Below are 26,725 nucleotides of genomic sequence, written 5' to 3'. Positions count from 1 at the left end.
GTCCTCTTTTGTCAGTGGTTGTGTTGTGTGAAGTCCACATCACAACGCTTTCTATTGTTTGAGAAGCTGAGAGGCTTACTTTCAAGCAGTAGGTTACACAGCGATTACCTGAACATGGCTATTTTGTGGGCTAAATGTGTCACACATACCTTATCTTTTAAACAAGATAAGGTTGTTTTTTAAGAAAGCATGCTGTCAGAGCAGCTAGGTTGTGTAATAAAAAACAATGATAACATGTATCCCTGAAAGGGTCTCACAGTATACAAATGGATACATTTGGGTCCATTTGGGTTACATTCTCTCAATTTACAAATGTAAACAAATATATGGATCCTTACAGGTCCATTTGTTAATACGAAAACAAGTAAGAGAATAATCCGGAGCATTTAAAATATGTCAAATGCAGGATTAAATACAAGATTAACACAGCGGCAGCGCTGTGTCAATCCTAGGATTAAAACAGGATTTTACTGAATGTGTTTGTTTTGTTTTGTGGGCTAAATATGTCGCAATACCCTACTGTTAGACCTACTACAGAGTAACAGAGAGAGTCTAGATAAGGTTTTGTTTCAACTAAGTGACAGGTCACAGGCATGAAGTAGGCCTATATGCAGGATCACACTACAGACTGGTTTGTGGGAACAGTTAGATCACGATTCCCTCAGGTTGGAAGCAAGAAGAAAAACGTTTACTGTCATTCACGCGAAACAACCCGGCTACAAGTGAGTTTCTGTCATTGTTAATTCAGGGAGAAAAGGAAAGGGGAGGGAGGGGGGGAAAAAAAGCCTCCGCCGTCTCCATAGCAACTCACACCGTCTGGTCGAGTCCCAGGTCCCTCCCATTGCAAGGCGGGCCGGCCGGCTTTCAATTCATACACACACACACACACACACACACACACACACACACACACACACAGGCTAGCCCCCTCATCCCACGTCAGGGGCGGCTTCATTATTTAAACTTGAATCAAGTGTGGAGGAAAAGTTTTCTTGACTGGAAGAGTGTTGCCTAGCAGCTAGGCGGAGGACCTGGGATTTCACTCTGCGTCTGAATTCCAGACAGACATCAACTTCTCCAAGCGCGGATCATATTTTTTATTTTTATTTTTTTTACCCCTAGCTGTGACTGCAGTCTGCCTGTCTGTCTCGACCAGCCATGTCCCAGACAGTGACACTTAAGGGACCCTCACCTTGGGGGTTTCGTCTGGTGGGGGGGCGTGATTTTAGCACACCGTTAACCATCTCAAGGGTAGGTAAACAAAATAAGTTTTATACATTTTGATGGCTTAATTGTTTAGCTTGTGGTAGCCTAGGCTATTGTGATGATCCATTATTGAATCGAACGAAACTGTACATAGTCTTCATCGATCAGGTGTTTTAATCATATTATGAAGCTAATGATTATTAATAGTCAACGATCTTTATAATTTTCTTAGCTACTATATCATTTAATAGGCTATTTAATATTCATGTTGGGGGTGGGCGCGCGCGCTGCGCATCGACTCGTGCGCTCATGATGATTAACAACAGTTTAATTGACTCAACTCTTTCCTAACCATGCAGTTTCACAACAATTAAATAAATGTGTACACCATGCAGTGAGTCAGTAGAAAATAAGGGATGGCCCCATCATGCCTGTTCTCTTACACAGCACATTTTATAACGGGTGTGTGTGTGAATGAATTGGATTGTGCGTCACTTGCGCTGCCAGATGGTATACGCCGTCTAGTCAGCAGAGTCGATGCCAGAAAACCGTCAATATATCTCAATATCAGGTTCAATTGAGACCAACCCAAGCGAACTTTAACATGCCCACCGCTATTTGTTTTAGTTTTTAATTGATTGAATGTAAATGTTTTGTTTCGTTCATTTCAAACCACGCGACGGACGGAGAGTAACCGAAACTGTTTTGGTGCATGTTTAAACTGATGTCATGCGCGCATCTCGCCGAAATGTAAACAGAACTCTCACATAAAACCTGCCTCTCCGCTTCAGAATCTGGGTCAAAGAGTCAGTTTAACGGGTTTCCCGAGAGGGCCAAGGTCCACCAGTGGTGGTGGATAATGGCAGTAGCCCTATAGTTAATCTCCACCAGGGTAAACATCGCCGGGTCCCGCGGCAGTAGGGACTGTGGAGAGGGGAGGGTGCATGGCGTTGACATTTGTTTTTCATCAGAGGTTCGCTGGTGCTGCTGAGGGCTTCCAGGTGTTGTTCTCTCAGCTGTAGTGCCGGGGCCCCGGGCCCCGAAGCGGTCCTTTAACCACAGCTGTAGTGCCGGGGCCCCGGGCCCCGAAGCGGTCCTTTAACCACAGCTGTAGTGCCGGGGCCCCGGGCCCCGAAGCGGCCCTTTAACCACAGCCTCCCAGTGCAAGCAAGCAGCAACCAAAAGGTGCACTTTATTGTTTAATGGCGTGAGGGTGACGATTGTGGGTGAGCTAACTGAAGCAACTGAGGCAAAAGGTCACCTGCCCAGACTTGCCAGTAAAGAGCCCACTCACTGAAAATAGTTTGGAAAGTGGGATTAGTGTGTCACAGTGTGTCTGGACGGACACTCCCCCCCCCCCCCCCCCTTACAACCTCAGCCTGCATGCTATAATGAGTCTATAATGTCTAAAACTACATATATATATATAATATATATATATATATATATATATATATATATATATATATATATATATATATATATATATATATATATAATGCAATAGGTCTCCACTTCAAGTTTCAACCACTGCTGAAGTGTCCTTTTGCATTAACTCATTGCCTTGATCTCAGCATGTCCTGGAGGTTTGATCGGTGAATATATATAGTGCATACTTGCATGATTGGCACTATTAAAAGATGAGTTGTTGTGGGAAGAGATTCTTCGAATAGTGAACATTGTGTTGCCCTTTGATGATCATGGCACTGGCACACACAGTACACCAGGGAAATTAATTACAGGTTATGCAGCGCAGTCAGTCGCATTTCAATGGAGCTTACATAAAGCGAGGTTCACATGGATGGTCTGCATGTCACAACGAAACCAGGGCGTTCTTTTGACTATACCCTGGTAATGGACTGACAAATACAAAAATGTTTTGTTTGCGTGGGTGTGTAAGAAATGTGAGTAAATGACCCGGGTGGAACATTGTGCACAATACAAGAAGAAACAATAGAATGAACTGAAGTTATAGAACCTATAAAAGGAGAGTTGATTCTCAGACACCCAGTAAGAGAGAGAGTGGGAATGGAATCCCACCTATATAGGTTTCTTTCTCCCATGGGGCTGGTTACATTCTACAGATGAGGCATGGTGTTATTCACTGCTGTTGATATAGTATCCCCTGTCTTCTCCATTCATCACATTCTCACTGCATTCTTGCTGTACATGCTCTCAAGACGGCAACAAATACACCATGTTGAATGGGGAGACGGCGAGATAGATCTCTGTGTGTGTGTGTGTGTGTGTGTGTGTGTGTGTGTGTGTGTGTGTGTGTGTGTGTGTGTGTGCGTGTGCGTGTGCGTGTGCGCGCACACATGTGAATGTGTATTATACACACACACACACACACACACACGTGTGTTTCAGAGAGGCAGATATTTTATGTGTTACAATATCCAAAATGTCTCTTTGGACGGGAGTGAACTCCCCATAGTGCTTTATCTCCTCGGCTCAACGCGGGGAGAGTGAGTATATATCGTGTAAGCCTCGTGCAAGCCAGAACAGCCCATAATAGGGCAGGAGTACTCACAGTGTTTGCTGATTCTGTACAGTTAACTTTAGGCAGTTCAACTTGTGGATGGATGGACAGAGTTTAGCCTAATGTGGAGAGGAGAGGAGAGGAGAGGAGAGGAGAGGAGAGGAGAGGAGAGGAGAGGAGAGGAGAGAAAACAGAACAGAATAGATGATTAAATTAAAAACCTGACTGACGGCTAGCGGAGCGCAAAGCATGATCAACATTCAACAGGTCTCCCTCCCCCACTCTTCTGTCTATCCCACTCCCCCCCCCCCCCTCCCCACCACACACTTCATCTGTGGTTAGTTAATGATATGGAACACCTGCAGTTGGAGCCAGTGAAAGTTATGAATCCCAGAAGACAAGACGTCCTGATAGCAGCAGCTGGTTCTTTGCTAAAGGTGCTAATTTACCAAGCATTAGCCCATTAGTGCCCAAGGACTTGGGTTGATTAATGTGGAATCCCCCGACCCCGTATGTTGGTATGTTGTTAAATGGCTGTGAACATGTGTGTGTGTGTGTGTGTGTGTGTGTGTGTGTGTGTGTGTGTGTGTGTGTGTGTGTGTGTGTGCATGCGCGTGAGCATACGTTTGTAGTCAGTATGAATGTATGTATGCACAATTGCACATGCTTGTGTGACTGGGTTTGCATGTGATAGAGGCAGAGAGAGAGCGAGAGAGAGAGAGCGAGCGATAAGGTCACTGATGTAATTGCCAAAGCATTTAGAGTGGATGCGCTGAAACTGGCAGCTGTAGGTTAAGCTCTTGTTAAATGAATGCCAACACAACCTCTATTCAGTAGGTGACGCAGGGCGCTGAGGCCGGTCAACGCGGGACACTGGGTCGGCTAATACAGCTTCTAAGTCGTACCACACGAATCACTCCTCAGTTTGAATTATATTTCGCTCACCCCCGAGTTGTGGGTGACCAATTAGGGCCCACTATTCAAAGTAAGACTTTTCTGCTGTCATTGGAATCTGTTTGTAACCGCCCCTTGGAAATACATCTTCCACATCAAAGTTCCAGACTAATATCCATTCTACGCAGTGATATTTGTAGTATTTGGACTAATGAGTTGTTCTCAATGCAGGCCCCGGGGACCCCCAGGGGACTGTAAACTCTGAGAGTGTTGAGAACGGTTTGTAGAATGGGCTCCCAGAGTTAAGAATTGTATCAAGATTTAGTTTTTTGGCTTTTTGTGCCTTTGTTGATAGTTACAGTGAAGATGGACAGGAAAGACGGAGAGACATGCAGCAAAGGTCGTCATGAATGGGACTCGAACACGCAACACGCTGTCAGGCCCAGAGCCTATTATGTGGCATGTGCCTGGACCACTAGGGCAGCGGGCACCCCTGGGGGGGGGGGGCTCTTGACTCTTGTTAATGAAAAGGGCGTTAGAATTGCTGCAGACAGTAAAGTGACGCAGGATGCTGAGTCCACCAACAGAGCCTCCATGCTGCCATGCAGTACAGCAGGGTGCTGACTGCTGAGGTCAGGCCTGTCAACCGGTAAATGAGACTTCTCCTCGGCAGGAATTCACAACGAGGTGCTGTGTAAATACTGAACTGGGTGTGTACAGGAGTGGTGTCCAACTTCCCCTTTGACACCTTCAGGTCGTTATATAGACGTATCAGGGGAACCTGTTTCAAGGTCTAGTTGAAGTAAGAGGGGAAAGTTTTCTGGAAGAAAACGTTTTGGAGACTTTTTCAGTTTATCAAGAAATAGTACACATTTTTCTGGTGGAGTTCACTGGTTGGACGTCATCTTCCCTGTACAGTATGTAGGCTGTATTGTATGTACCAGTCCTCTGCAACTGGCCTAGAGGCCTGCACTGTGCTCAATGTGTGGCCTCTTGGTTGTGTTTGTATATACAAAGTCCACATTTACGTACCGACATACACTAACCCTATACATAAAAGTGTGATCAATAGACCAGGTTTGCATAGCAACATCCACTAACAGTACATCAGTGTGGGATCAATTCAAATAGGTCCTTTTCTCTCTGCGTATATGCTCAACAGTCAACACACCTAAAGTTGTGCATACTGCCAAGAGATATAGACAGAGAGGGAGGGAGAGACTTTGAAGAGAAACTCATTTTTTTCTCCTTAGCCATACATTATATAGGAATCTCTTGATGATTACTGTTAATAGCTAGAGTTATGTTATGTGCAGCAGTATCTGCATATGTCGTTTCATGTCATGTAAGTTATATCTATGTCTTTTTCTCCCCCTCCTTTTAATTTATCCAACATCCTCCTAAATTGATATCAAAGTCCCTTTGTTGTTCTATGATCTAATACAGTATGTCTATGTGTTATCCTTATAATTATGTCTAAGTGCTGGAATTAATTACAATCTAGAGTTCCCTCCCTCACCACTTGCTCACTTGCCTAAGTAACTTTAGGTGACTTGCTGTATATCTAACCATAAACCAAAGTGCAGTGTGGCAAAGGGAAACGTTTACATTATGTATGAAAATAATTGCCAACAGCCAGCAGTACTGCTTTATGATATACCCACTCTACAGGCGTCCAGTCTCTACTCACATGCACATACATTGCCTCAGAAAAGGACATGTGGTTTGAAGGTGACTTTACGAGAGCACATAATGCATATTCATTGTAAATCTCTATGGAAGGGCGTGCTCCTGCTGAACTGAACTGAAAATAGCAGATCTACAAGCTCATAGCGCGCCACCGAGTGGCGCGCTACGAGCTTGTAGGTCTGCTATTTTTGAAAAATCGAAGAACGACTGACATTTTTAAAATCTGATCTCAGGTCAGAATGGGTTAATCAGACCAGTGTGTGTCCAGTGGAAACCTCGTATGAATCTGATCTCAGGTCAGAATGGGTTAATCCTGACGTCTGTCTGCTGCGTGTCCCTCGGTCCACATACCAGAGAGAGGACATGTGATCTATAGCCACACATGGCTTGTTTCTCCCAGGCTGCTTGTTATAATTGTCGGCCCGCAGATTGTTCTGTGGCAGCTATATTTCCTCCAGAGCCAGAATTATAGCTGGTGGGAGCAGCAGCAGCATCTCCACAGCACGTTGAGAAACAACAACAAAGAATGAAGATAATAGATGATACTCTCTAAGAATGTCCTGTTGTCGCTGAAGCTATGGAGAGGTGATCCCGTAAACATAATGTGTGGAGACGCAGGGGGACTGCAGGGCCATTCCCTAGCATGGTGGACACAGGACAGTTTATCAGGTCTCTTTTGTTGCTTTTCAGTCCAAAGTGGTGTTATATCAAATGTAGACAGAAGCAGACGACGATAACGAGTCCTGGCTTGAAACTAAAAGCCACGCATTTTGCTGGCCCCCGGATGCAACTGAGACACACACTGATATAATGGATGGCCCATTATTTGACTTTTTGATGACATTTGATTTATGTAGACAATGCATCCCGATCACTTTCTACCGGGTGTCCTTATTTTGGGCATGTCATTATAGGATTTCTCTTTGTGACATAATATTGGTAAATATATTTTGTACTATAATCAGTGGTCTAGGATTCTCCAAAATTGGGATTGCATCCGACTCACAAGTCTTGCATCGGTTGGGCTTTAATAATTATATTCTTACAGTTCATACAGAACCAGGGGTTTATGTTTTGTCAAACATTTATTTGAGCTAGGATAGAATCTAACATTTCAACTCGTGGTCATCATCAAAGATATATTGTATCATTGCAGTATACTGTAGCGTATACCCATATCGGGTTCATAGAACGCTAACCTCATCTTGCTTTTATGCTTTTGCAGTGCTAAGTATCTAATTACATAATGTGAAGTTTCCTGTGATCACACACCTTGCGGTTAAGAACCCAGCGGTAAACAAAACTCATAGCCCCTATTCAAGGGGCGCTTATCCCATCTGCAACAAATTGTCACGCTACGCAAATCAGATTTATAGGGGTTTTGACACACTCATTGATGATTAATATCGTGTTCATAATAAACAAAGGGACAGATGAACTAGAAATCAAAACAAACACACACACGCACACGCACACGCACACGCACACGCACACGCACACACACACACACACACACACACACACACACACACACACACACACACACACACACACACACACACACACAAACCCTTTCCTGTACGAGTCCTGTGTTTCATTACTGCTCTACTGTCATTGACAACTGAATTTACCCCACGGGATCAATACAGGTCTGTCTATCTATCTCTAGTAGCTGATGTGTTACATAGGCATGATTGAGGCCTTTACAACACACAAGGGACATTGTCTCATCGTTAGCCTGCCTTAAAGTTTGCGTCGCTCTCTTATCTAGTATTCTTTTTAAAGACCTGCGTCACTCACTTTATTTCATCGACAGCTGCACCGTTGTTTATTAGTCTTGGCGTGTGTCTACTTCTTTGTGAGAACTGTGACAATCAAACTCCAGTCGAAATCTCGTAACCCCTGTCGATGGAAGGATTTTCCTACCCGTCGTCAAGGTCACGGCCACGGTTCCTGTCCCGAAGCCAGCGCGCAAACAAAGGCGTTTTGTCGCACTGCCAGGAATTATTCTGCCTATCGGATCAGATGTGTGACTGAGTGCTTCCACCCATGCCTTTAGGTCCATGCCTAGAACGATTCCCAGATGGCAGAAAAACATTTAAAAAGGCTCTCCGTGTAGAAGGTGTGTAGATTCATTGCCGACTTATAACCTAAACTAGAGCTTGCTGGTTCAAACTTGTGCTCTGAAAATGTATTCCAGTTATTAGTGACTAGAGTTTAGCTGCTTTGTGTACCTACGATTCCTGTTAACAGCACCCTTAGGCAAAAAACTACAGTCACTGGTGCTGTAGACTAGAGCAGTGGTTTTCAATCTTTTTGTGCCCAAGGAAGTCACACCAAAGGACGAAACAAAACCTCAAGGCACACCTGTATTGCTTTTTTCAGGCCCTAAACTTTTAGGGCCTCATTTCCCAATGCAGGGGGAAATTGTATACCCTAAACTTTAGGGTATACTTTCACTTCAGTCCATAGACAGTGGCATCTTTGATTTATGACAGTTCTGAGAGAGGGGTCAGTAATTATCAGCCAATTATAGCTTGAAGTAGAGCTTGTAACAAATAACAAAGGACATGGAAAGCTAACCACTTCAACCGTGGTTAAAGGGCATGGCGATAAAGTTGTATTGTATTTAAAAAAAAATAGGGCTTAAGTTGTTAATATGCACAGGGTGGAAGAAAATAAAATGTACACAAGGATGACATAATATCACAGAATAATGTCCACCCAAGGCCAATTACACACTAGTCTAATCCTCAATTTAAACTTGAGAGTGTGAAAATGGAACCGATTATCAAGTGTCAATTATGTCACTCTCGAGTTAAATGAGCAATGATGAGTTTTACTGTGCACCACTGTTTATCCAGCACTTTCCAAATGCACATATGGCACACACACGAACCCAACCCAGGCACATAGTACCTTAATGCTAAACACAATCACAAGTGCGCACACACAAGCTTTCACACCTGTTCCTTCTAGCGATGCCTCGTTTAATATCTTTTTGTTGCTCTCTCTTTCTTGTGTCTCTTTCAAACACACATGCACGCACAATCGCACACACACACACACACACACACACACACACACACACACACACACACACACACACACACACACACACACACACACACACACACACACACACACACACAACCACACTTCTTTACAAGCATCACAGGAGGTGCACGAGGCATCATCGTGTGTGTGTGTGTGACATTAGACTGTCATTTTCAAACCACTCGATCTGTTAGCCATTAACTATGTCACTGTTTATGGAGAGAGCCCCTTATGGAAACACCGGGGATTGTTTAGATTGCTCAACCAATGCAGTCGCTCTCAGTACAATCAGTGTCACTTCACATTCATCACGGAGAGCTTTGTGCAATCAAACTGTTACCGCTCAGCTAACGCCTACAGCGCCCTGCACCCCTGTCATCTTAGTCGTAGTTCAATGGTTAAAGCCTGACAATGATGCCTAATTTATGCTGTATGAGGAAGTATAAATAGGACATCGTCCCCACTAGAAATGTAGGAATTCTATTGTACCGCAAGGCATCCGGCAGAGCGGGGCCATCCGTCAAGAAGTGCACATCAACATGTACTCTTTGTACAGACAAGGCAGGGGTTTAAAATTAATGATACTGATGCTGTGAAAATGTGTTTTGGTTTAAATGAAATGAAATTGTCTGAATGTCACAGTTGTACAGGAGAAACTAATTCATATTCATAGTGGTGATATTGAAACATGTTGTTTGAATAGTCACACAGTAAAACACATTGACAGAACCTCCTCAAGGGTCCCTGGGGTTCCCTGAACTCCACTTTGAAAACCACCGCTGATGTTTCATTAATCCAACCATTCGCACACGCACACACACACACACACACACACACACACACACACACACACACACACACACACACACACACACACACACACACACAGACGTTAACACACGTCATTGGTAATGTTTAAAAGGCCCAATCTGGGTTATATTCACATAACGGTACGTTCTGAAAGAGTTTGATTGGTATTGAGTTTGATTGAAAGAATATGTTGTTTGGAACTTTCCCATGCTTCCTCAATAACAACATGCAGTTTAAATATCATTTCATACAATGCTAATCCTTCAATCAAGAGCTGAGTCAGTCATTTATAGAATAAAAACAAGTCTCCGCACATGTTTGCTTGATTTTTGAGGATTTGTTTACATTTTGTTTGTCACCACTTTTATTGGGCCTCTTATAAATGCTCCTTTCAACCATGTTGGAATCACTGGGAGTAATTAGGTAAATCCAACCGGGTACTGGAACACAGCCATGTTAATAGGCGTAATCGCTAACATAATGGGTTAATGTGAGTAGTTACATTGATAGACTGAGATAAAGGCAAGAAAAGCATTAACCCCCCATTCTAAGTGGCTAAGTGGCTTGCCTAGGCTGTAAAAGAATAACTTAATTACAAAATTGCATCCGGCTCAAAAGCTGCATGGTGCTAAACGCTTACATCACCCCGCAATGTAAATATAGCGCACCATGATTAGGACTTAACCGCGTAACCTAACATACTTGTTATATATGTCCATGCCCATGTGTGAGGCCTGTTCGTCGTCCACTGTCTGACAAGTGACAACCTCAGCCATGCCAATGTGATACTAAGCATACCACTTGCGTGCGTGCGCGCGTGCGTGCGCACATGCATGCGTGCACGTGTGTGTCCGTGCGTGTGTCCGTGCGTGCATGCATGCGTGTGCGTGAGAGATTCATCCCTAGTCATGGCTTGGCCTTAAGATGATATTTGTCACTATATGCTGCAACACATGCCGTTCACTCATGACATAACATAGACAGCACACAGTCCTGACCTCAACCAAAAACCTCGGTTCCACAGTCAGAGAAACCCACACGCACACACTGTAGTGCACACACTGTATACAGTAGGTCTACAGTACAGTGCCCACACACAGACATATAGGGTACACACATACAGTACATTCACATACAGATAAACAAACCAAAGACACACTTCTAAACTTACACACATTTGTATATTCACAACTTCAAATTACAGTTATTACACAGTTACACAAAGTACACACGCAGACGGACACACAAGGATACGCACACACACGCACAGACACACACACACACACACACACACACACTCACACACACACAAAGAAGTGTAACTTAACTTGTACTTGAACGCATTAGGCTACGGCACCAACCAGCATTGCGACGCGTTATCTTAACGAGTTCTTGTTGGCGAGCAACACTTTCCATAGCACTACACATTACCAACATGCCTATGACCGCTTGCTGTGTCAGAACTGAGTCATGGACACAGGGGGGGGGGGGGGGGGGGGGGTGGGAGACCCTCTGAACCTCAGTTATTACTGTTTCATGGAGCGTGAACTTCAAAGGCTGCGCTGAGCTCCAGTCGGCCAGCTCCTTTTGGTAACACGGCACTGCTCTCCAAGTCTTTTCCTCGTTCTCCTGAGAGTGGATATAGAGACTCCGGACGGCACGATCTCTGTCTATAAACACAGTAAAAAGCCCTCAGCGTTCGTGTAACTAATTCGGGTCATTGTTTAATGTTCATCCTCCGAGAGTGAAATGAACACTGAGGATTTTACTGGGCCGGACAAATCGGGGCCGAATGCAGTTGACCGCTGAAGTAACGTGATCTATTTTAGGGAATACCCAGTTGTCATAGTGATTGCGGTTACACGTGAACAAAGCCTTTCTGTTTTATTTTTCTTAGTTATATGAGAAGATGAAGCTGCTGGTAATTAGCCTAATTCGATTTGTTTGAACAGCATTAAGAATCAAGAATGATAAACAGGAACTGTCTTGGATAACTTTCCCTCATGGCAATTTTGAAATTGCTGTAATTTCAGCATTTCTCTTTCTATTTCTCGTGCGACCCCTGAGGTCAAATACATCATGATTTTGGCCTGGGTGTATATGCTGTTTGTCGAAGATGTGTTCCGAAGTTATTTTATGGGGCCTCTTGTATCTTTTTTTTTTACAGTAAGTACAGGCGTATTTCAACACCAGGTTTACATTCCAGCTCCAAGGTTCCAAACGCTATACATCTTAATGTTACTCGCAGACAGTCATTGTAACAGGCAGCAGAATAATGTTGTTGTGTCAGGTCGTGATTGCTCTGGTATGGAGATTAATGAGTGGTGGTGAGAGGCACACACTTAAATAATTTTCTATGACAGGACACGGACGAATAGGTAACACTTAAGATACAAGGTGCTTGTTAGAAGTAAGGTCATCCTCCACAGTGTTCGTAATGCAGGTACATAGTAAAAGTCTCAGCGTTAATTGACCCGTTTGTAACTCCGAGAGGACACAAATGTAACCAAATGGGTCCCTTTTTTGTTACATTTTGTACCTGCTCAGAGTTAAAAAGGATTTGACTGTTTCAAAAGTATTCTCTCCCAGTCAGCATGTCCTTGACAAAAGACACTAAACCCTGTATACCTGCTCCAGCTTGCTCCTGCAATTTGATCGCTTTGTGGAAATGGCCCCCTGTGTGTGTGTGTGTGTGTGTGTGTGTGTGTGTGTGTGTGTGTGTGTGTGTCAGAGGGATATGTGGAAACAATAGAGGGAGGAAAGAGACTATTCATACTGTGTGTAATACTGTTTGATTAATGTGCTTTTCATAAAATACATATAATAAAACCATAGATTGTCAGTTTCGCTCACATTTTAAGCCAAATTTGAGCAGCAGCTATTTGTGCTCCACCTTCACTGGTGCAGAAACAACGTGGATGTTCTGTGTTGATGTAACTTAACTTGGGACAATGTGATTGGTATCGTTTAGTGTCATCCCAGCAGCGCCGGCTAAAACCAGATGACCTGCAGCGAGGGACGCGTGGGGGATACTGTGTGTGTCTGTGTGTGTGTGTGTGTGCGTGCGTGTGCGTAATTATGGAAAATTGCTATCATATGTCAAAGTGTGTGTGTGAAGGTGAAGCCTTCAAAAGGGAGTCCACTCTCCTCTTAGACAACCCCCCCCCCCTTCCGCCCACACACTCTCCCCCCCCCCCCCTCTCTCTCTGCCTCACCTTTCTCTTTCCCTCCTGCATGGGTTCAAAATGCCCAGAGGAACCCTGTGTGTACCAGAATTGAAGGATCACAGAAATAGAACCTGGTTAGTGTCAACAAAACACTGTGTGTGTGTGTGTGTGTGTGTGTGTGTGTGTGTGTGTGTGTGTGTGTGTGTGTGTGTGTGTGTGTGTGTGTGTGTGTGTGTGTGTGTGTGTATAAAACTGCAGCAGTGCAAGAAAGAGCACTGCACTCCATTCAGAGTCAGACATGTGTTGAACAAGATCATGGTGGTGAGAATTGCACCAAAAAAAGATCCTCCCCCCCCCCTCCTCAATGCAGGTACAAAACAGGCATTGGGAAATGAAAGCGATGTGATGACTTGCAGACAGCCTTGTCTGTGTATATATACAACCACAGGCTGTAACGTCAAAATCATTTTTTCAAAGCGAGGGGCCGTGGGATTTGGGGGGGGGATTGTGAAAACAGTCCTTAAAGACTTAGTTTGATGGCTGTTGGACCGTAGAGTTGGGTTTACTAGAGAGGATCGTAAAATTGCACATCGTTATTATTTTTTATTTTCTGTACTCAGTCCTTCAAAGAGTCTACGATCCTCCAACATGAACAATGACGGCTCTCTGTAAACGTAGAGCCCTGCCCGAGGCAACGTGACACCCATCAGGAGACAGCTGGTACTGCTGAATTGTGCCTGGGCGTTGGCACTTCCACACCCATATTATCTTAGTTTCTTTCTTTACAGACACTTGATAGCAATTGTTTTACCGCCCTTAACAAATCTCCTTTTTCTTTTTCTCGTTTTCTGTGCCTCTGTGTGTGTGTACTGTGCGTGTGCGTGTGTGTGTGTGTGTGTGTGTGTGTGTGTGTGTGTGTGTGTGTGTGTGTGTAATAGGTAACACCAGGCAGTAAGGCAGCCCAGGGGGACCTGGTTCCAGGGGACATCATCCTGGCTATCAATGGAGACAAAACAGAGACCATGACACACATGGACGCTCAGAACCGGATCAAAACCTGCACCCAGCAACTCAGACTACACATAAACAGGTATACTGACTGCACGCACGCACGCACGCACGCAGGCACGCATGCACGCACGCACGCACGCACATACTTTGTACAATTCGGTTATCGGCACATCCAGTGGCTTACAGGAACCGTTTTCTTTTTGGGAAAGTCTGTGTCGACCATGAGTCACGTATACAGTAATCGGCAGCCATATAGGTTTAGAGTAGACCCTCAACAAGGGCCTTGCTCTCGACCCACGCGTGTCTTAATGGACCTCACAGCTCGTTAACACACATGAGTCGAAGGAGTTTCATAACTGAGGTCACTCACTGTGTCCCATCCAGGAATACACATTGTTTCTATTTCTGCTTAGTCGGCTCCACATACGTATAGGTACAGTTGAGTCATACTTAGAGTTGACTGGTTTATGTTAGTCAAAGTGATCTATCGTCTGCCCCATGCCATCAAACTCAATGAGCCTTGAGGCATATACATTGAGATGCACTTTTAGAAGCCAAATGATTAGAAAGACATTTATTTAAGTGGTTCTTGATATGACAAATTCTCTCTTTCCACCATCGGCGCGTCACTTTTAGCTTAGCAACACTAAGAATGTGTGAGAATGTGATGAGGCGGCCGTATAAGGCAAGACACGAGCTATGTGGTTTGATCAAAAACAGCGGAGCTCGCCTCCAACCGGAAATCTCTGGTCTAAACAGTAATAAAGATAGAGACGGAGGGATATTGAGAGAGGAACAGTACGAGTGAAAGAGACAGAGATCGGGGGGGGAATGCCAGGGGAAAAGTGAAATGTCAGTCTCTTCCCAGATTTCTAATAGACCGTTTTGTCTTTGGGTTACCAGAGTGCTGAAAAGTGTATAGAACTGACCCGGCAATGTCAGGATCCCATGTAGTCTTCTGGGATGAAGAGCACAGTGTGGCTTTCTGAGCTCTACAGTGACAACTGGAGTGTTTTAGCTCTGTCCTCCCAGGGCATCAGACATAACACACTTGTTTGCAGTGGTTAGGAGCTAGCTAGCACTGCACATTCAGTGGAAATAAGAATCAGAAGTCCAACACACACACACACACGCGCGAGTTGTGCACGGCTGCATGCACACACGCACAGACACAGACACAGACACACACACACACACACACACACACACACACACACACACACACACACACACACACACACACACACACACACACACACACACACACACACACACACACACACACACACACACACACACACAGACAGGGGACTCCCAAGTTTCGTCCTATAAATACTGTCAGAGATATTTTCTTTCTGTTTTTGGAATGTCGACTTTTTCCTGTTCCACGAAACAAGACTGCGTGGCCCCCTCTGAGAAGTGCTCCAGTCCATATATCAGACTGCAGCGTTAAGTACTCATGTACCCACTTAGGGACAGTAAATTTATTTTAGGATACACAAAGTACAGTCCACCACAATGCACAGTGGGACCTGAAAAGCCTCAAACCCGAGGAGATCCCCCCCCCCCCCCCCACAGCTGTAGTAGCAGAAGCGTGTTTGGGGAAGGGTCCGCCGTTATTAGAGCTGACCTGGGGCATCTAGTACATACAGTTATAGCGGCGGCGTTTGTTTTGACGCGTCTGTAAGTCCAGGCGGATGAGGGTTACTGCATTAGGATGTTTTAGTCACATAAAAGTGAAGCAGATTGACGTGAATTATTTTCTTTGCGATTGTCTCAACGTTCTGCTATATAGTAGTCGTCACTTTAATTTCTTATTTCAAAGGAAGATACCAACAACGAGTCAGCTAACACAAATGGAATGTAAATACTATTTCATCCAGATCTGGGAGAGGGTGTCCTTATAGATACCTGCCAAACTCGACGAAATGCTGTGATCATTTCACCATGTGGTAGCCACATGATTAGATAGACATCTAGGGCTCCATTTTCGTCATCGCTAAACCCCTTATCCCTAAACTTCTTTGCCTTTTTTTTTTACTATTTTGCTAAACATTTTTGAATACTTAAAATGGCCAGTCTACAAGCTCACAATGTGGCAATGTAGATTGGCTAGTTGAACTATTCAAAAATGTTTAGGGATAAGGGGTTTAGCGATGACGAAAATGGAGCCCCTAATGTCTGGGACACAACTATTGAAAAGTGGTTAACTACTTTCAACCTAAAAAATGTCAGCCTAAATAGCAGATCTCACAACACATCACATCGTGATGCATTGTGAGCTTAAAGATCGGCTATTTTCTATATTCGTATGACAGAAGTACAGTATATAGGTCTATAGGACCAACCATGCACCATCCACCAACGTTTGTTACAGGCTATAGCTCAGCATCCACCAACGTTTGTTACAGGCTATAGCTCAGCATCCACCAACGTTTGTTACAGGCTATAGCTCAGCATCCACCAACGTTTGTTACAGGCTATAGCTCAGCATCCACCAACGTTTGTTACAGGCTATAGCTCAGCATCCACCAACGTTTGTTACAGGCTATAACTCAGCCAGTCAGAGAGGCTTACTTTTTCTCTGGCAAAACCCAGACATGCTGACTTGTGATTCATATAGCTGTGACACACAGTTCAGGGCAGGACAGGCTATTCCCTGCCTGGATTCTCCCAATCCTATACCCTATAGCTTATAGAACGACGTATGATTGTTGAAAAACAGCTTTCATCTGTCTCTAGAAACATCCCCGGTCCAACTGTAACCATATCAATTCTCCTCAATAAAAAATGTTTTATGATCTGTTGGTTGATCACAAGCATGCTTTTCAATAAGTTCTAATTAGGATTTATTGGGTCCGAGTTGAAAGCCACATGCGGTGGGCAACGACGTTAGAAATCACCACGCTGCTCGTCCATCTCCTCTTGCTCTCCGTTGACCTCTAATAAGATAACATGTTGGACGCAACCGAGATCACACGGCGATGTGCATCGGAGGCAGAGCGAGCTGGAGGCCAGCTGCTATCTGCTGGTATGTGACCTCTTCATCTGTATATCGCTTGAGTTATGACACAGCCTCAACTGTACCATCACTGCTGCTGGATGGATGGGGGGGGGGGGGTCCAGCCCATAGACCCCGCCCACTCTCTTCAAGAAGCTTCAGAGTCTGATAATCAGGCTGGGGGGGGGGGGGGGGGGGGATTAGAAGGAATAAGGAGGAGGAGAGGTATGTACTGTACGTAACCCATTTCTCTAGTGCCCAGAGCTGATATGACCTGCTAGCATGAGAGAGAGAGAGAGAGAGAGAGAGAGAGAGAGAGAGAGAGAGAGAGAGAGAGAGAGAGAGAGAGAGAGAGAGATTGACGGAGAGAGGGAAAAGGTGAGAGAGAATGGTGGGGGGGTAGAGGGAACCTCTCAGAGAGAAGGAGAGAGAGGCCTGCCTAGTTAATGGGCAAAATAATTGTATAGAGACCAAGTGAGAAATCCACATGGGCCCTTCAGTGTAGAGAATGCCATTTTACGGCCAAGGTTTTCACTGTGCATACGGGCTGGAAACTCAATTACACACAGGCAAGGCATGAGCGTAGCTTATAGCGTTGGGTTTCTCTCCCTGAGCCAGGGGATATATATAGGGCACCAAAAAAGTCACCCCATCCATCCATCCATCCACGCAATCTTTGTTACATATTTTCACTGCGTGTCTAAGTCTCTACTTTTTTCACACATTCCCCAAGCACACTGCAGCATCCCCAAGAACCCGTTATTCATTCTCTGGACAACAAGAGAGTTGTGTTTTTGTCAAGCGAGAGCAGTGGTGGAATGTATGTACGAGTATTACTCAGAGGCAGATGTCACACTTTTTACATTAACATTTACATTTTAAATACAGTGTGAACCACTGTATTTATACACATGACGTCTCACATCGTCAAAAACCCCATGTCAGTTGTTCTCAAACATTTTCATGTCAAGGACCCCCAAAATGATATGTAATTGGCCGCCGACCGCAATCTGAAAATATGTTGTTCCATGCAGGGACCCCCTCCCCAGAAGCAAAGATTTGCTTTACAACATAAGTGCTCTAAACAAACATGAAAAAGTCCATAGACTTGGCTGCCATATGACGACATTTTCAAAAGCCATCGCATTGGAGGGGCTAGAGCCCCTCAAAAACAACAATACATGAGCTAATTTATACTTTCTATTCAAAATGAGCAGAACTACTCGTCTACAGAACTACAGAAGCTCGTCTCAGCGCGTCTAATCGTGACATGTTTTGAGCTTGTAAACCTGCTATTTTAAAAATGTTTTGTGGAGTGGGACATTCTGCATAATGAGTACAGTAAACTATATATATATAGAAAAACAAAACTATATTTGTACTGAATTCATGTTTTCACATACTATCACACACATACTCTTGCACTTGCATATTTATAAAAAAATCACACCCGTGTGAACTGAGTGTTGCAACTCCCCTCTCCCCCCCTCCCCTCCTCCTCCTCCTCTCTCTCTATCTCTCTCATTAGCAGGCAACAGAGCAGCACTATCGCTCTCTCTGTTTCTGGCACAGCGCCCCTACTGGTACTAATAGTCATATACTGGTGCTCAGATACGGGTTAACCACACATACGGACATTGCTGGTTGTAGGAGAAAGAATATATAATGATGAATACAAAAATTTAAATAAATAAATAAATAAAACATTGTTTACAATTTCTTTAGCAAATGAAGTAGTATTCAGTTTCCTTTCCTTGCACTCTGTCTCCCAACGCAGGACAAATCTCGTTCTGCCTACTCCTAATTCTATACTCGTTACTATACCTTTGCACTTTTACTCATGCAAATACCAGCCTTTTGCTAGTATTTCTACATTGTGGTATTGCTTCTTTTACTTCATTAAAAAGAGTATTTATTTTACCACTGAGGAACAGCGATTGCGTGTCATCTGCAGATCAGGCCGCTGGTGTATGGTGAAGTTGTCATCTTTTGTGCGGCGACAAAATGTCACGCTGTTTGGTGTACGTGAACCATACTGTTGTGGGCTTGGGGGTAAGCCCAGAGGCTTTAGCTGTTAAACCACTATCACAGAGTCTGGGAGGGACTTGCGCAACCCTGCACTGACTCACCAGAAAATAATATTTTAGAGAACAACAGGCCTCAGACCTCATTATAAGGACTAAGCCATAAAGAACTCAAAAGAGAGCAAGAGAGAGAGAGGGAGGCACCGAAGACCTGTAATTTTGTGTTGCTGCCGTTGGACAAATATATGAGCCTACACGTCTGCTGTGAACCTAAATTACATTGGATGCAGCTGAGCCACAGAGGCCTCTTGTAGCGCAAGAATGTTCCCTAGTAATGTCTCAGCATTCATTACTTTCATAACCAAACCCACCCACCCACCATCTTTCATAATGTGTCATATAGCTCATAGACCAGTTTTCAGTCCGCTCTCTGTTCTGGGCCCTTTTGGGTTAGTTGACCAACGAACCCCATAAAAGCTCGTGGCAGAGAGGATTAAAAAGAAGAAGAAAAAACAACATAATAGACTGCATGGGCTCGGCACGGTGGAGCATCTGTTCTCGGGGTGAAATGGTCACGGCATAAACACCTTCAAACCAAATGGTAGGACAGTATTATTAATACGTTAGTCACGCATCGGCCTGGAATGGGCAAACTGCAGCTTTAGGAGCAAAGGTAAAAAAGAGTGAGAGGCGGAGCAGGGGAGAGGAAAGGAAAAGAGGAGAGAGGGATGAAGTAAGGAGTAAGAAAGAAAGAAAGAAAGAGTCTAGTTTCTATGACACCTCTCACTGCTGAAGGGCCACCACTATGCTAGTCCATGTTTTGGTCTGCCCATAAGTCCGACATCCCGTTAGTCTAAGACTGAGGTTAGGGTTAGTGACCTACGTGGCCGGTTGAGACTGAGGTTAGGGTTAGTGACCTACGTGGCCGGTTGAGACTGAGGTTAGGGTTAGTGACCTACGTGGCCGGTTAAGACTGAGGTTAGGGTTAGTGACCTACGTGGTTGGTTAAGACTGAGGTTAGTAATGGTCGGTCTAACAGGAGGTCGGAACAATGACATGTTATATAGCATCTGGCGGTGTGATCGTGTAGGAAAGGCTGGTCATTGCTAAACTGCGAGGCCCCTGTCAGAGCAGAGGGACCTGGACGAGATGCAAAGTGCACTGGAGCATGTCCTGCCTTGTGCATCCTCACGTTGACACGAAGCAGCTACAGTGAAGACCCTCACCTCTTTCCACCTCTTCCCAGATACCGTACCTCCTCCTCCCCCTTCTTCATCTCTTCCTCTCCCCATCAGCCTCTCGGCTTCCCCTTTCCCTCAAGCCTCCCATTGCTTTGCCCCCTCCATCGTTCTACATCTCCCGTCTACTTATTTTCATTCTGTCCTCACCTCCCTTCTTATAATGCTTTCCCCTTTCCCTCATCCTTTCCCTTGGAATATTTCCTTCTCCCTCCACTCATCGTTTCTCCGTATACCTCCTTCCTTCTAAACTGTGCTCCTCTGAAAAAGCACGGCGGTCAGAAAGCGGGCCTCCGGGACCGATGAGGGTTTGGGTTGTGCTTTTCCACTGATGGTCAGGCCCCTTTCGGAAAGATCCTCACACACACGCACGCGCGCACACACACACTTTGGATTTGACCGTGTGGACAATGTGTGCGCCTGTTCACTTCTGTGAGCGTGAGCGTGCTCGCGTCGTGTGAGTCCGTGGTCCAGATCGCACACAACGGCACCCGGAGGAGAGGCTTAATGGATCTGGACACAACAGGCAGAGAAAAGACAGCAAGGCGGCGTTTCCCCCCCCCCCCCCCCCCCCGCTTTGACTCCGTGACCTGTGACTCACCGCCGAGGAATTATGAACAGGGTCCGCAGGGGGTCCGAAGGAACACAGGACTCCAGCTGTGAGGGAGTAGGGGGGGTGGGGGGGGGGGAAGAAAGTGACCTCCGAGAGAAGGATCCCCAACTCCACCCTCTATACCCCGCTATACTCCCAACCCCCACCCATCCCTTCATCTCCATGTTCCAATATAGTCCTTAGGCCTCCGTTTGCTGCGGTCATAAAGAACGTATAACATCAAGGGAGAGACCACAGCCATCCCTCCCCGCCGCTTTCAACTGATCTAGTCATCGCCGAGAGACGCAGGGTCTTCTAATCACAGCCCCACCACCACACAGACACCATGAGTTCTGTTGGCGACGAGACCCCCTCTCTGTAACTGCCCTTTAAAAAAAAAATGCAGAGACTCCGCCGTTCCCGAACCTAGAGGAGGAGATCATTCTGATCCCGTCTCTCATTACAAATAACACAGGAACTGTCCCCCCCGATAGCGTTTGATTTACGGCTATAAGATGGGTTTGATGATAGCTGCTGAACTTTGAAGGACGGATGGAACGTTTCATTCCAGAATGAGAGACCTACAGTATAGACCCAAAAGATTGAAAGTACACATTTTAAGCAAACGACGGTCTTAGTAACTTATCTGCTAAAAAGATAACACATCTACAATGTCTACACTCCATATTTTATAATTACCGCAAGATGAACAGGTAATAATTTCCCTCTTTCCTCCAAATGGATATACAGTATGGCGTAACATTGAAAGAAAAACAAAGTCCGGCCACATCTTAATTTGAGGGCAAGTCGTTTCTCCCGTCTGTCTCCCTGTGTTCTCCTCAAACATGGAGAATGTGTGCAGCCAAAGTAAACTCATCCACCGCACCAAAAGCTAAATCTCCCCAATCAGGAAATTGTATCTGGCAGGGAGAGGTCAGGCAAGGGAAAGTATGACCAAAGAAGAAGAAGGAGGAGGAGGTGGTGGTGGTGAAGAAGAAGAAGAAGAAGATCATAGCGATGACTGGGGTCTGACTGGGCCTCTCCTCGGAGACTTTCCTGTCAGTGACACTCGTTTTATTTTTTCTTATCCCACGATTGTTGCAACCCATTTATTTTTTCACCCTGTGTCAATTATCTAATTCTAATTATTCTAATTCCTTTCTCCTCCATCAGTCGCACCGGCTGGCCAGGGGGAGGCAGTATAGATTACTGCATGTGGGTACCTATACCCTACTTTGGACATTCAGTTGCATTATTTTTCTACAATAATAATCTGGGGAGTGGGGAACCCCCCCAAAATAACTTGGCGACCCCCAGGTTGAGAACCCCTGCCCTAGGAGACACAGAGAGAACATGCAAACTCCACACAGAATTAAGGCCCTCATGCCAACCCCACCCAGGGTATGGGCGGAGGAGAGAACACGTGCGCCCACAGCGTCCCCAGCGGGAATCAAACCCAGGACCTTATAGCTGTGAGGCCACAGCGACCATGCCCCCTGTGTTTCACTGATCTGCTGTGGAACATTGGTCACTTTTCCTATTTCACTTTCCTTTCATTATTTGTATGGTCCCTCTCTCTCTCTGTCTCTCTCCATCCCTTTAATTCTGACTGTCAAATTCTTTCTCTGACTGTAATGTGACCACCTACCCCTGACGTAACATTGTGGTGTAGAATGATTTGTTTAATTTGTTTTATTATTATATAAGTCTTCAAATTTAACTAAATAACATTCAGGAAAAAAAGCAATGCTTTATAATTTACCCAAAGTAGATACAGCTGTTTGTTTCTGCGTTCTTTTATTTAACCAAATGAACCCTAGTGTCTCTATACTGGGGTGAACATTCTGTGAACAAAGCAGATCTACAAGCTCACAACGTGCCGCTTTTGATCTGCTACTTTCGGAAGAGATGGTGTAAACAAAATATATAGGGTTTAATGAACTAATTTCTCCGCTAGTGATGTAAATATTTACGGGCAGTATAGGGCAGACAGCGGACAGTGGTCAGACTAGATATTATTAATATTAGAAATAATCTCAGGTGAACTCAGTCCTCCATGATGTGTGAATCCCCTATGCAGTATATTATGCACGCATAACTAGTCTACTGTATGCCTATTTATCTTCTCCTTGGCATTAGAGCCAGACAGAGGAGAGAGAGGGGGGCTTTAAAGATGAGGTAAGGGCCAAGGCTCCCCAATCTAGTCATACTCTTAACCCATTTAGACCTAAGTTCGATTCTACAAATGTCTGCTAAAACATGAAAAACTATTTCATGTCAAGGACCCCCAATATCATGTGTAATTGGCTGCCGACCCCTATCTGAAAAAGATATGTAGTTCCAGGGACCTCCCAGAAGCAAAGCCTTGAGTTAAAAACGTTCGCTCTGAAAGAATATATTAAAAGTTTTGTTTGTGTCACATTTTCACGATCTTTCAAAAATAGCAGACCTACAAGCTCGTAGCGCGGCACTCGAGCTTGTAGGTCTGCTATTTTTCAACACAATGCTTAAAACACCAAAAGGGGGTTCCCGCGCAAAATGGGTTAATATGAAACATCTCGCCCCGGCGTTGCCAGGACGGCGCGGCAGGATAGATCGCGGCGATCCGGTCGACACGCACGGCATCAACTTGAAAGCGGATAATCCTGACAAGCGTGGGGTATTATTCACAGACTCCTCTTGATGCCGCGCGAGCCTCAGATTCATCATTCGACAGTTGGCACGGGCGGCCAGAGGCAGACAGACACAGGAGAGAGATTAGAAAGTCTTGCACTAATATGGGGGAAAGAAATAGAGATGATGGACTTCCCAGCTCTAGTTTCTCAACACACCGTATAAACTCCTCTGTGTTGATTTTACCCCGAGAGTGTATAAATATCTCTGATATGGCTCTCTGAGTTAAAATAACACTGGTTATTTTACAGTGTACCCAATGCCCTGTCTATTATTATTATTATTATTATACCTGTTCATTCTAGGGACACAGCAGTTATTGTCTTGGTGCTTTGGCTCCAAACCTTTCCTTACTGTACCACGGGCTGCTTGTACATTTTGGTCACGTGGTGAGCTTTCTCTACTAAATGTTCATTTATTTGAAGGGAGAAGTGTCAGGCACTCTAAGAAGGGCCGATACATACTCCTATGTTACCGCTGTAGTAGTGCCGAAATGATTTTGGCTCGTCAGAGATTTTCAGTAGCACCGAAGAGCCGACATTAGGACGGTACCCCCCCCGAACCTCAAATGACGTCACATTGTAGGCCCAAACCGACTTTTATTCGGCTCTAAAATAGGAGTATGAATCGGCCCTAAGCCATCCACAGAGAAAGGAAACAAGCAGGCCTGTCTGGCGCTCTTAGAACAGCACAGTCATGAATCAGGTTTAAGGGCCGTCTCTACACGAAGAATGATAACTACAGGATAGCGATAACGATGTGAGCATCCAAACTGGTAATGTTCTCTCAAATATGTCGAACGTGAACTTGAGTGAGCTGAGTCGATCGTGACACCCTGTACATTTTGGATGGATTTTGATTGCTCTGAAAATGTCCCAAGTGGGGACATCATTTACCACTTCCGGTGTCATTATAGTTGAGATATGGACGACTCCAGCCATCCACTTGAGTTAGAATGATTTTATATATATATATATATATATATATATATAGCAATTATTATTTTTTATTAAAACCTCAAACATTCTGATGAAGACGTTGCCAAAATAACGTGATTGCCGTATATATATATATGTGTGCTTTATTGTTGTACTTTTGGACTAAACCGCAGAATTTTCTACGCTCATATTTAGCTCTGGCTCAGAACACATGGAGGGGGGGGGGGGGAGAGAGAGAGAGAGAGAGAGAGAGAGAGAGAGAGAGAGAGAGAGAGAGAGAGAGAAGGATGATGAATGTGAAGCAGCAGTCGGTCAGGGCTGAGCAGCAGTGTTCAATATGTCTCCCAGACCATTATTCTCAGCGAGTAATCCCTCACACACTGACTCAATATTGGAGGACCCTGCGCTAAAGCGGCTAATCCAGAAACAACAACCCATTGTCTGTGATGTAACGATGCACAACAGAGCGAGTCTGGACAGTCCTTATAGCCCCGGGCTCATTAACATGACATGTTGACATCAGAATTAGAACCACGTTGTTCACCGTAAGCACAGTAAAGGTTTGTCGATATAGGTCTTACAGTAGCATAACTGTATAGCATATACAGACCAAAACAGATGTATACAGTCAGTAAATAGACAAAAGGACCTCATAATTAGCACAACAGGATACTAAGTCAAAACATATATATTTTGACTATATAACTATATTTGTTACTCTATATGAATAAATGTGACTGTCATGACAAATGTCAATATGTCATGTCAAATAGATCAGGTATAGTTTTAGGACTGGAACCCCTTTTGGGGTAGTACAGTATAAGTATAGCACATTTTCTTTTGTAATGTTTGAATTAATATTTGAAGTTTTTCAGAAAACTTAATTCAGGATTTAGGAGGCATTTTAGAACAGTTTTAACAATACTCAACCCCTATAGTCTCTAAAATGCTTTATGAATTTCTTAAAATATAACTTTTCATAATGACATTCCTAAAACAGGGACGTCAAGGTCAAGTTGAACTCTCTCTCTCTCGCGCGCTCTCTGCCTCTCACAGTTTCCACTGCCGTGCTCATTTCCATTATCACTGTACAGACGTACCGACGGCACGCTCCATGGCTCTTTGGTCTGCACTTTCCCCCCCAAATGTCACTTCAAATTGGCCATTCAGAGACCCAACTTTCGCTAGCTTTCAATGAGGCACTTGTGCCGCGGCCGGTCACCATCGGAAAAAAAAAAACGTATCGTCAACAGCGGGGACATCCGAGGGTTGGAGAGATGGGGGGGGGGGGGGGGCAGGGGCGGGGGATCCCATTAGCAAGGCATCGTCGTCCCACGCCCAGGCCGTTGCGCGTCCGTCAGACACTCGGAGCCTTGATACCAACACCTCCATGTCTCATATCTGAAACATTGCCTCAGAACGACCAACGCTCTGCCAGCTGCATGATAGGCCCATGACCTCACCTCTAAAGACGTCAAGTTTCCACCAGTAGAGCGCACGCACGCACACACGCACGCACTCACGCACACTACACAACACACCCCTCTTTGTTGCCATCCCTTTGCGGTTAGGGGTCTTTAGGTCTCAGTGGATGGAGGTGTGAATGAATGAGTGGGAGCACAGCGAGATGAATGAAGGGGAAACTCACAACACACATGCGTGCGCATCGTGTGCACGCTCACACTCGCGTACACACACAGTCACACGCAGTCACACACACACACGCACACGCACACACGCACACACACACACACACACTAGGCACTACACCCTTCCGTCTCTCAGTAGGCCCGGTGTGATGTCATGCCGCAATCCTTTTCATGTATGGGATTCTTTACTACTTAATGGTAAATGCCATGGCGACCGGAGCCACACGGCGTATATACATGCCCACAAAGTATTCAGACAACAGTAATGCTCTATTCGCGAAAGACCGCAATGGA

General features: G+C 44.9%; 1 protein-coding gene across 2 annotated transcripts in view; it reads left to right on the top strand.

Annotated features, from left to right (window-relative positions):
* Positions 1 to 980: 980 nt before the first annotated feature.
* Positions 981 to 26,725, top strand: part of pdlim4 (PDZ and LIM domain 4) — a 56,115-nt gene continuing 30,370 nt past the window's right edge. Inside the window, exons 1-2 of one of the 2 annotated variants that reach the window (XM_083788091.1) lie at positions 981 to 1,251; positions 14,244 to 14,395. In XM_083788091.1, coding sequence (XP_083644217.1) covers positions 1,159 to 1,251; positions 14,244 to 14,395 — 245 coding nt within the window. In that variant the 5' untranslated portion in view covers positions 981 to 1,158. Of the gene's footprint in view, positions 1,256 to 14,243; positions 14,396 to 26,725 lie in introns of both variants that reach the window. The other variant, XM_083788092.1, reaches the window with a different exon arrangement.

This window comes from Protomyctophum parallelum (genome assembly GCF_964188405.1).
Source record: "Protomyctophum parallelum genome assembly, chromosome: 1".
NCBI lineage: Eukaryota > Metazoa > Chordata > Actinopteri > Myctophiformes > Myctophidae > Protomyctophum > Protomyctophum parallelum.
The sequence above is the reverse complement of the archived record's forward strand: the minus strand, read 5'-3'. Positions and strand labels throughout refer to the sequence as shown.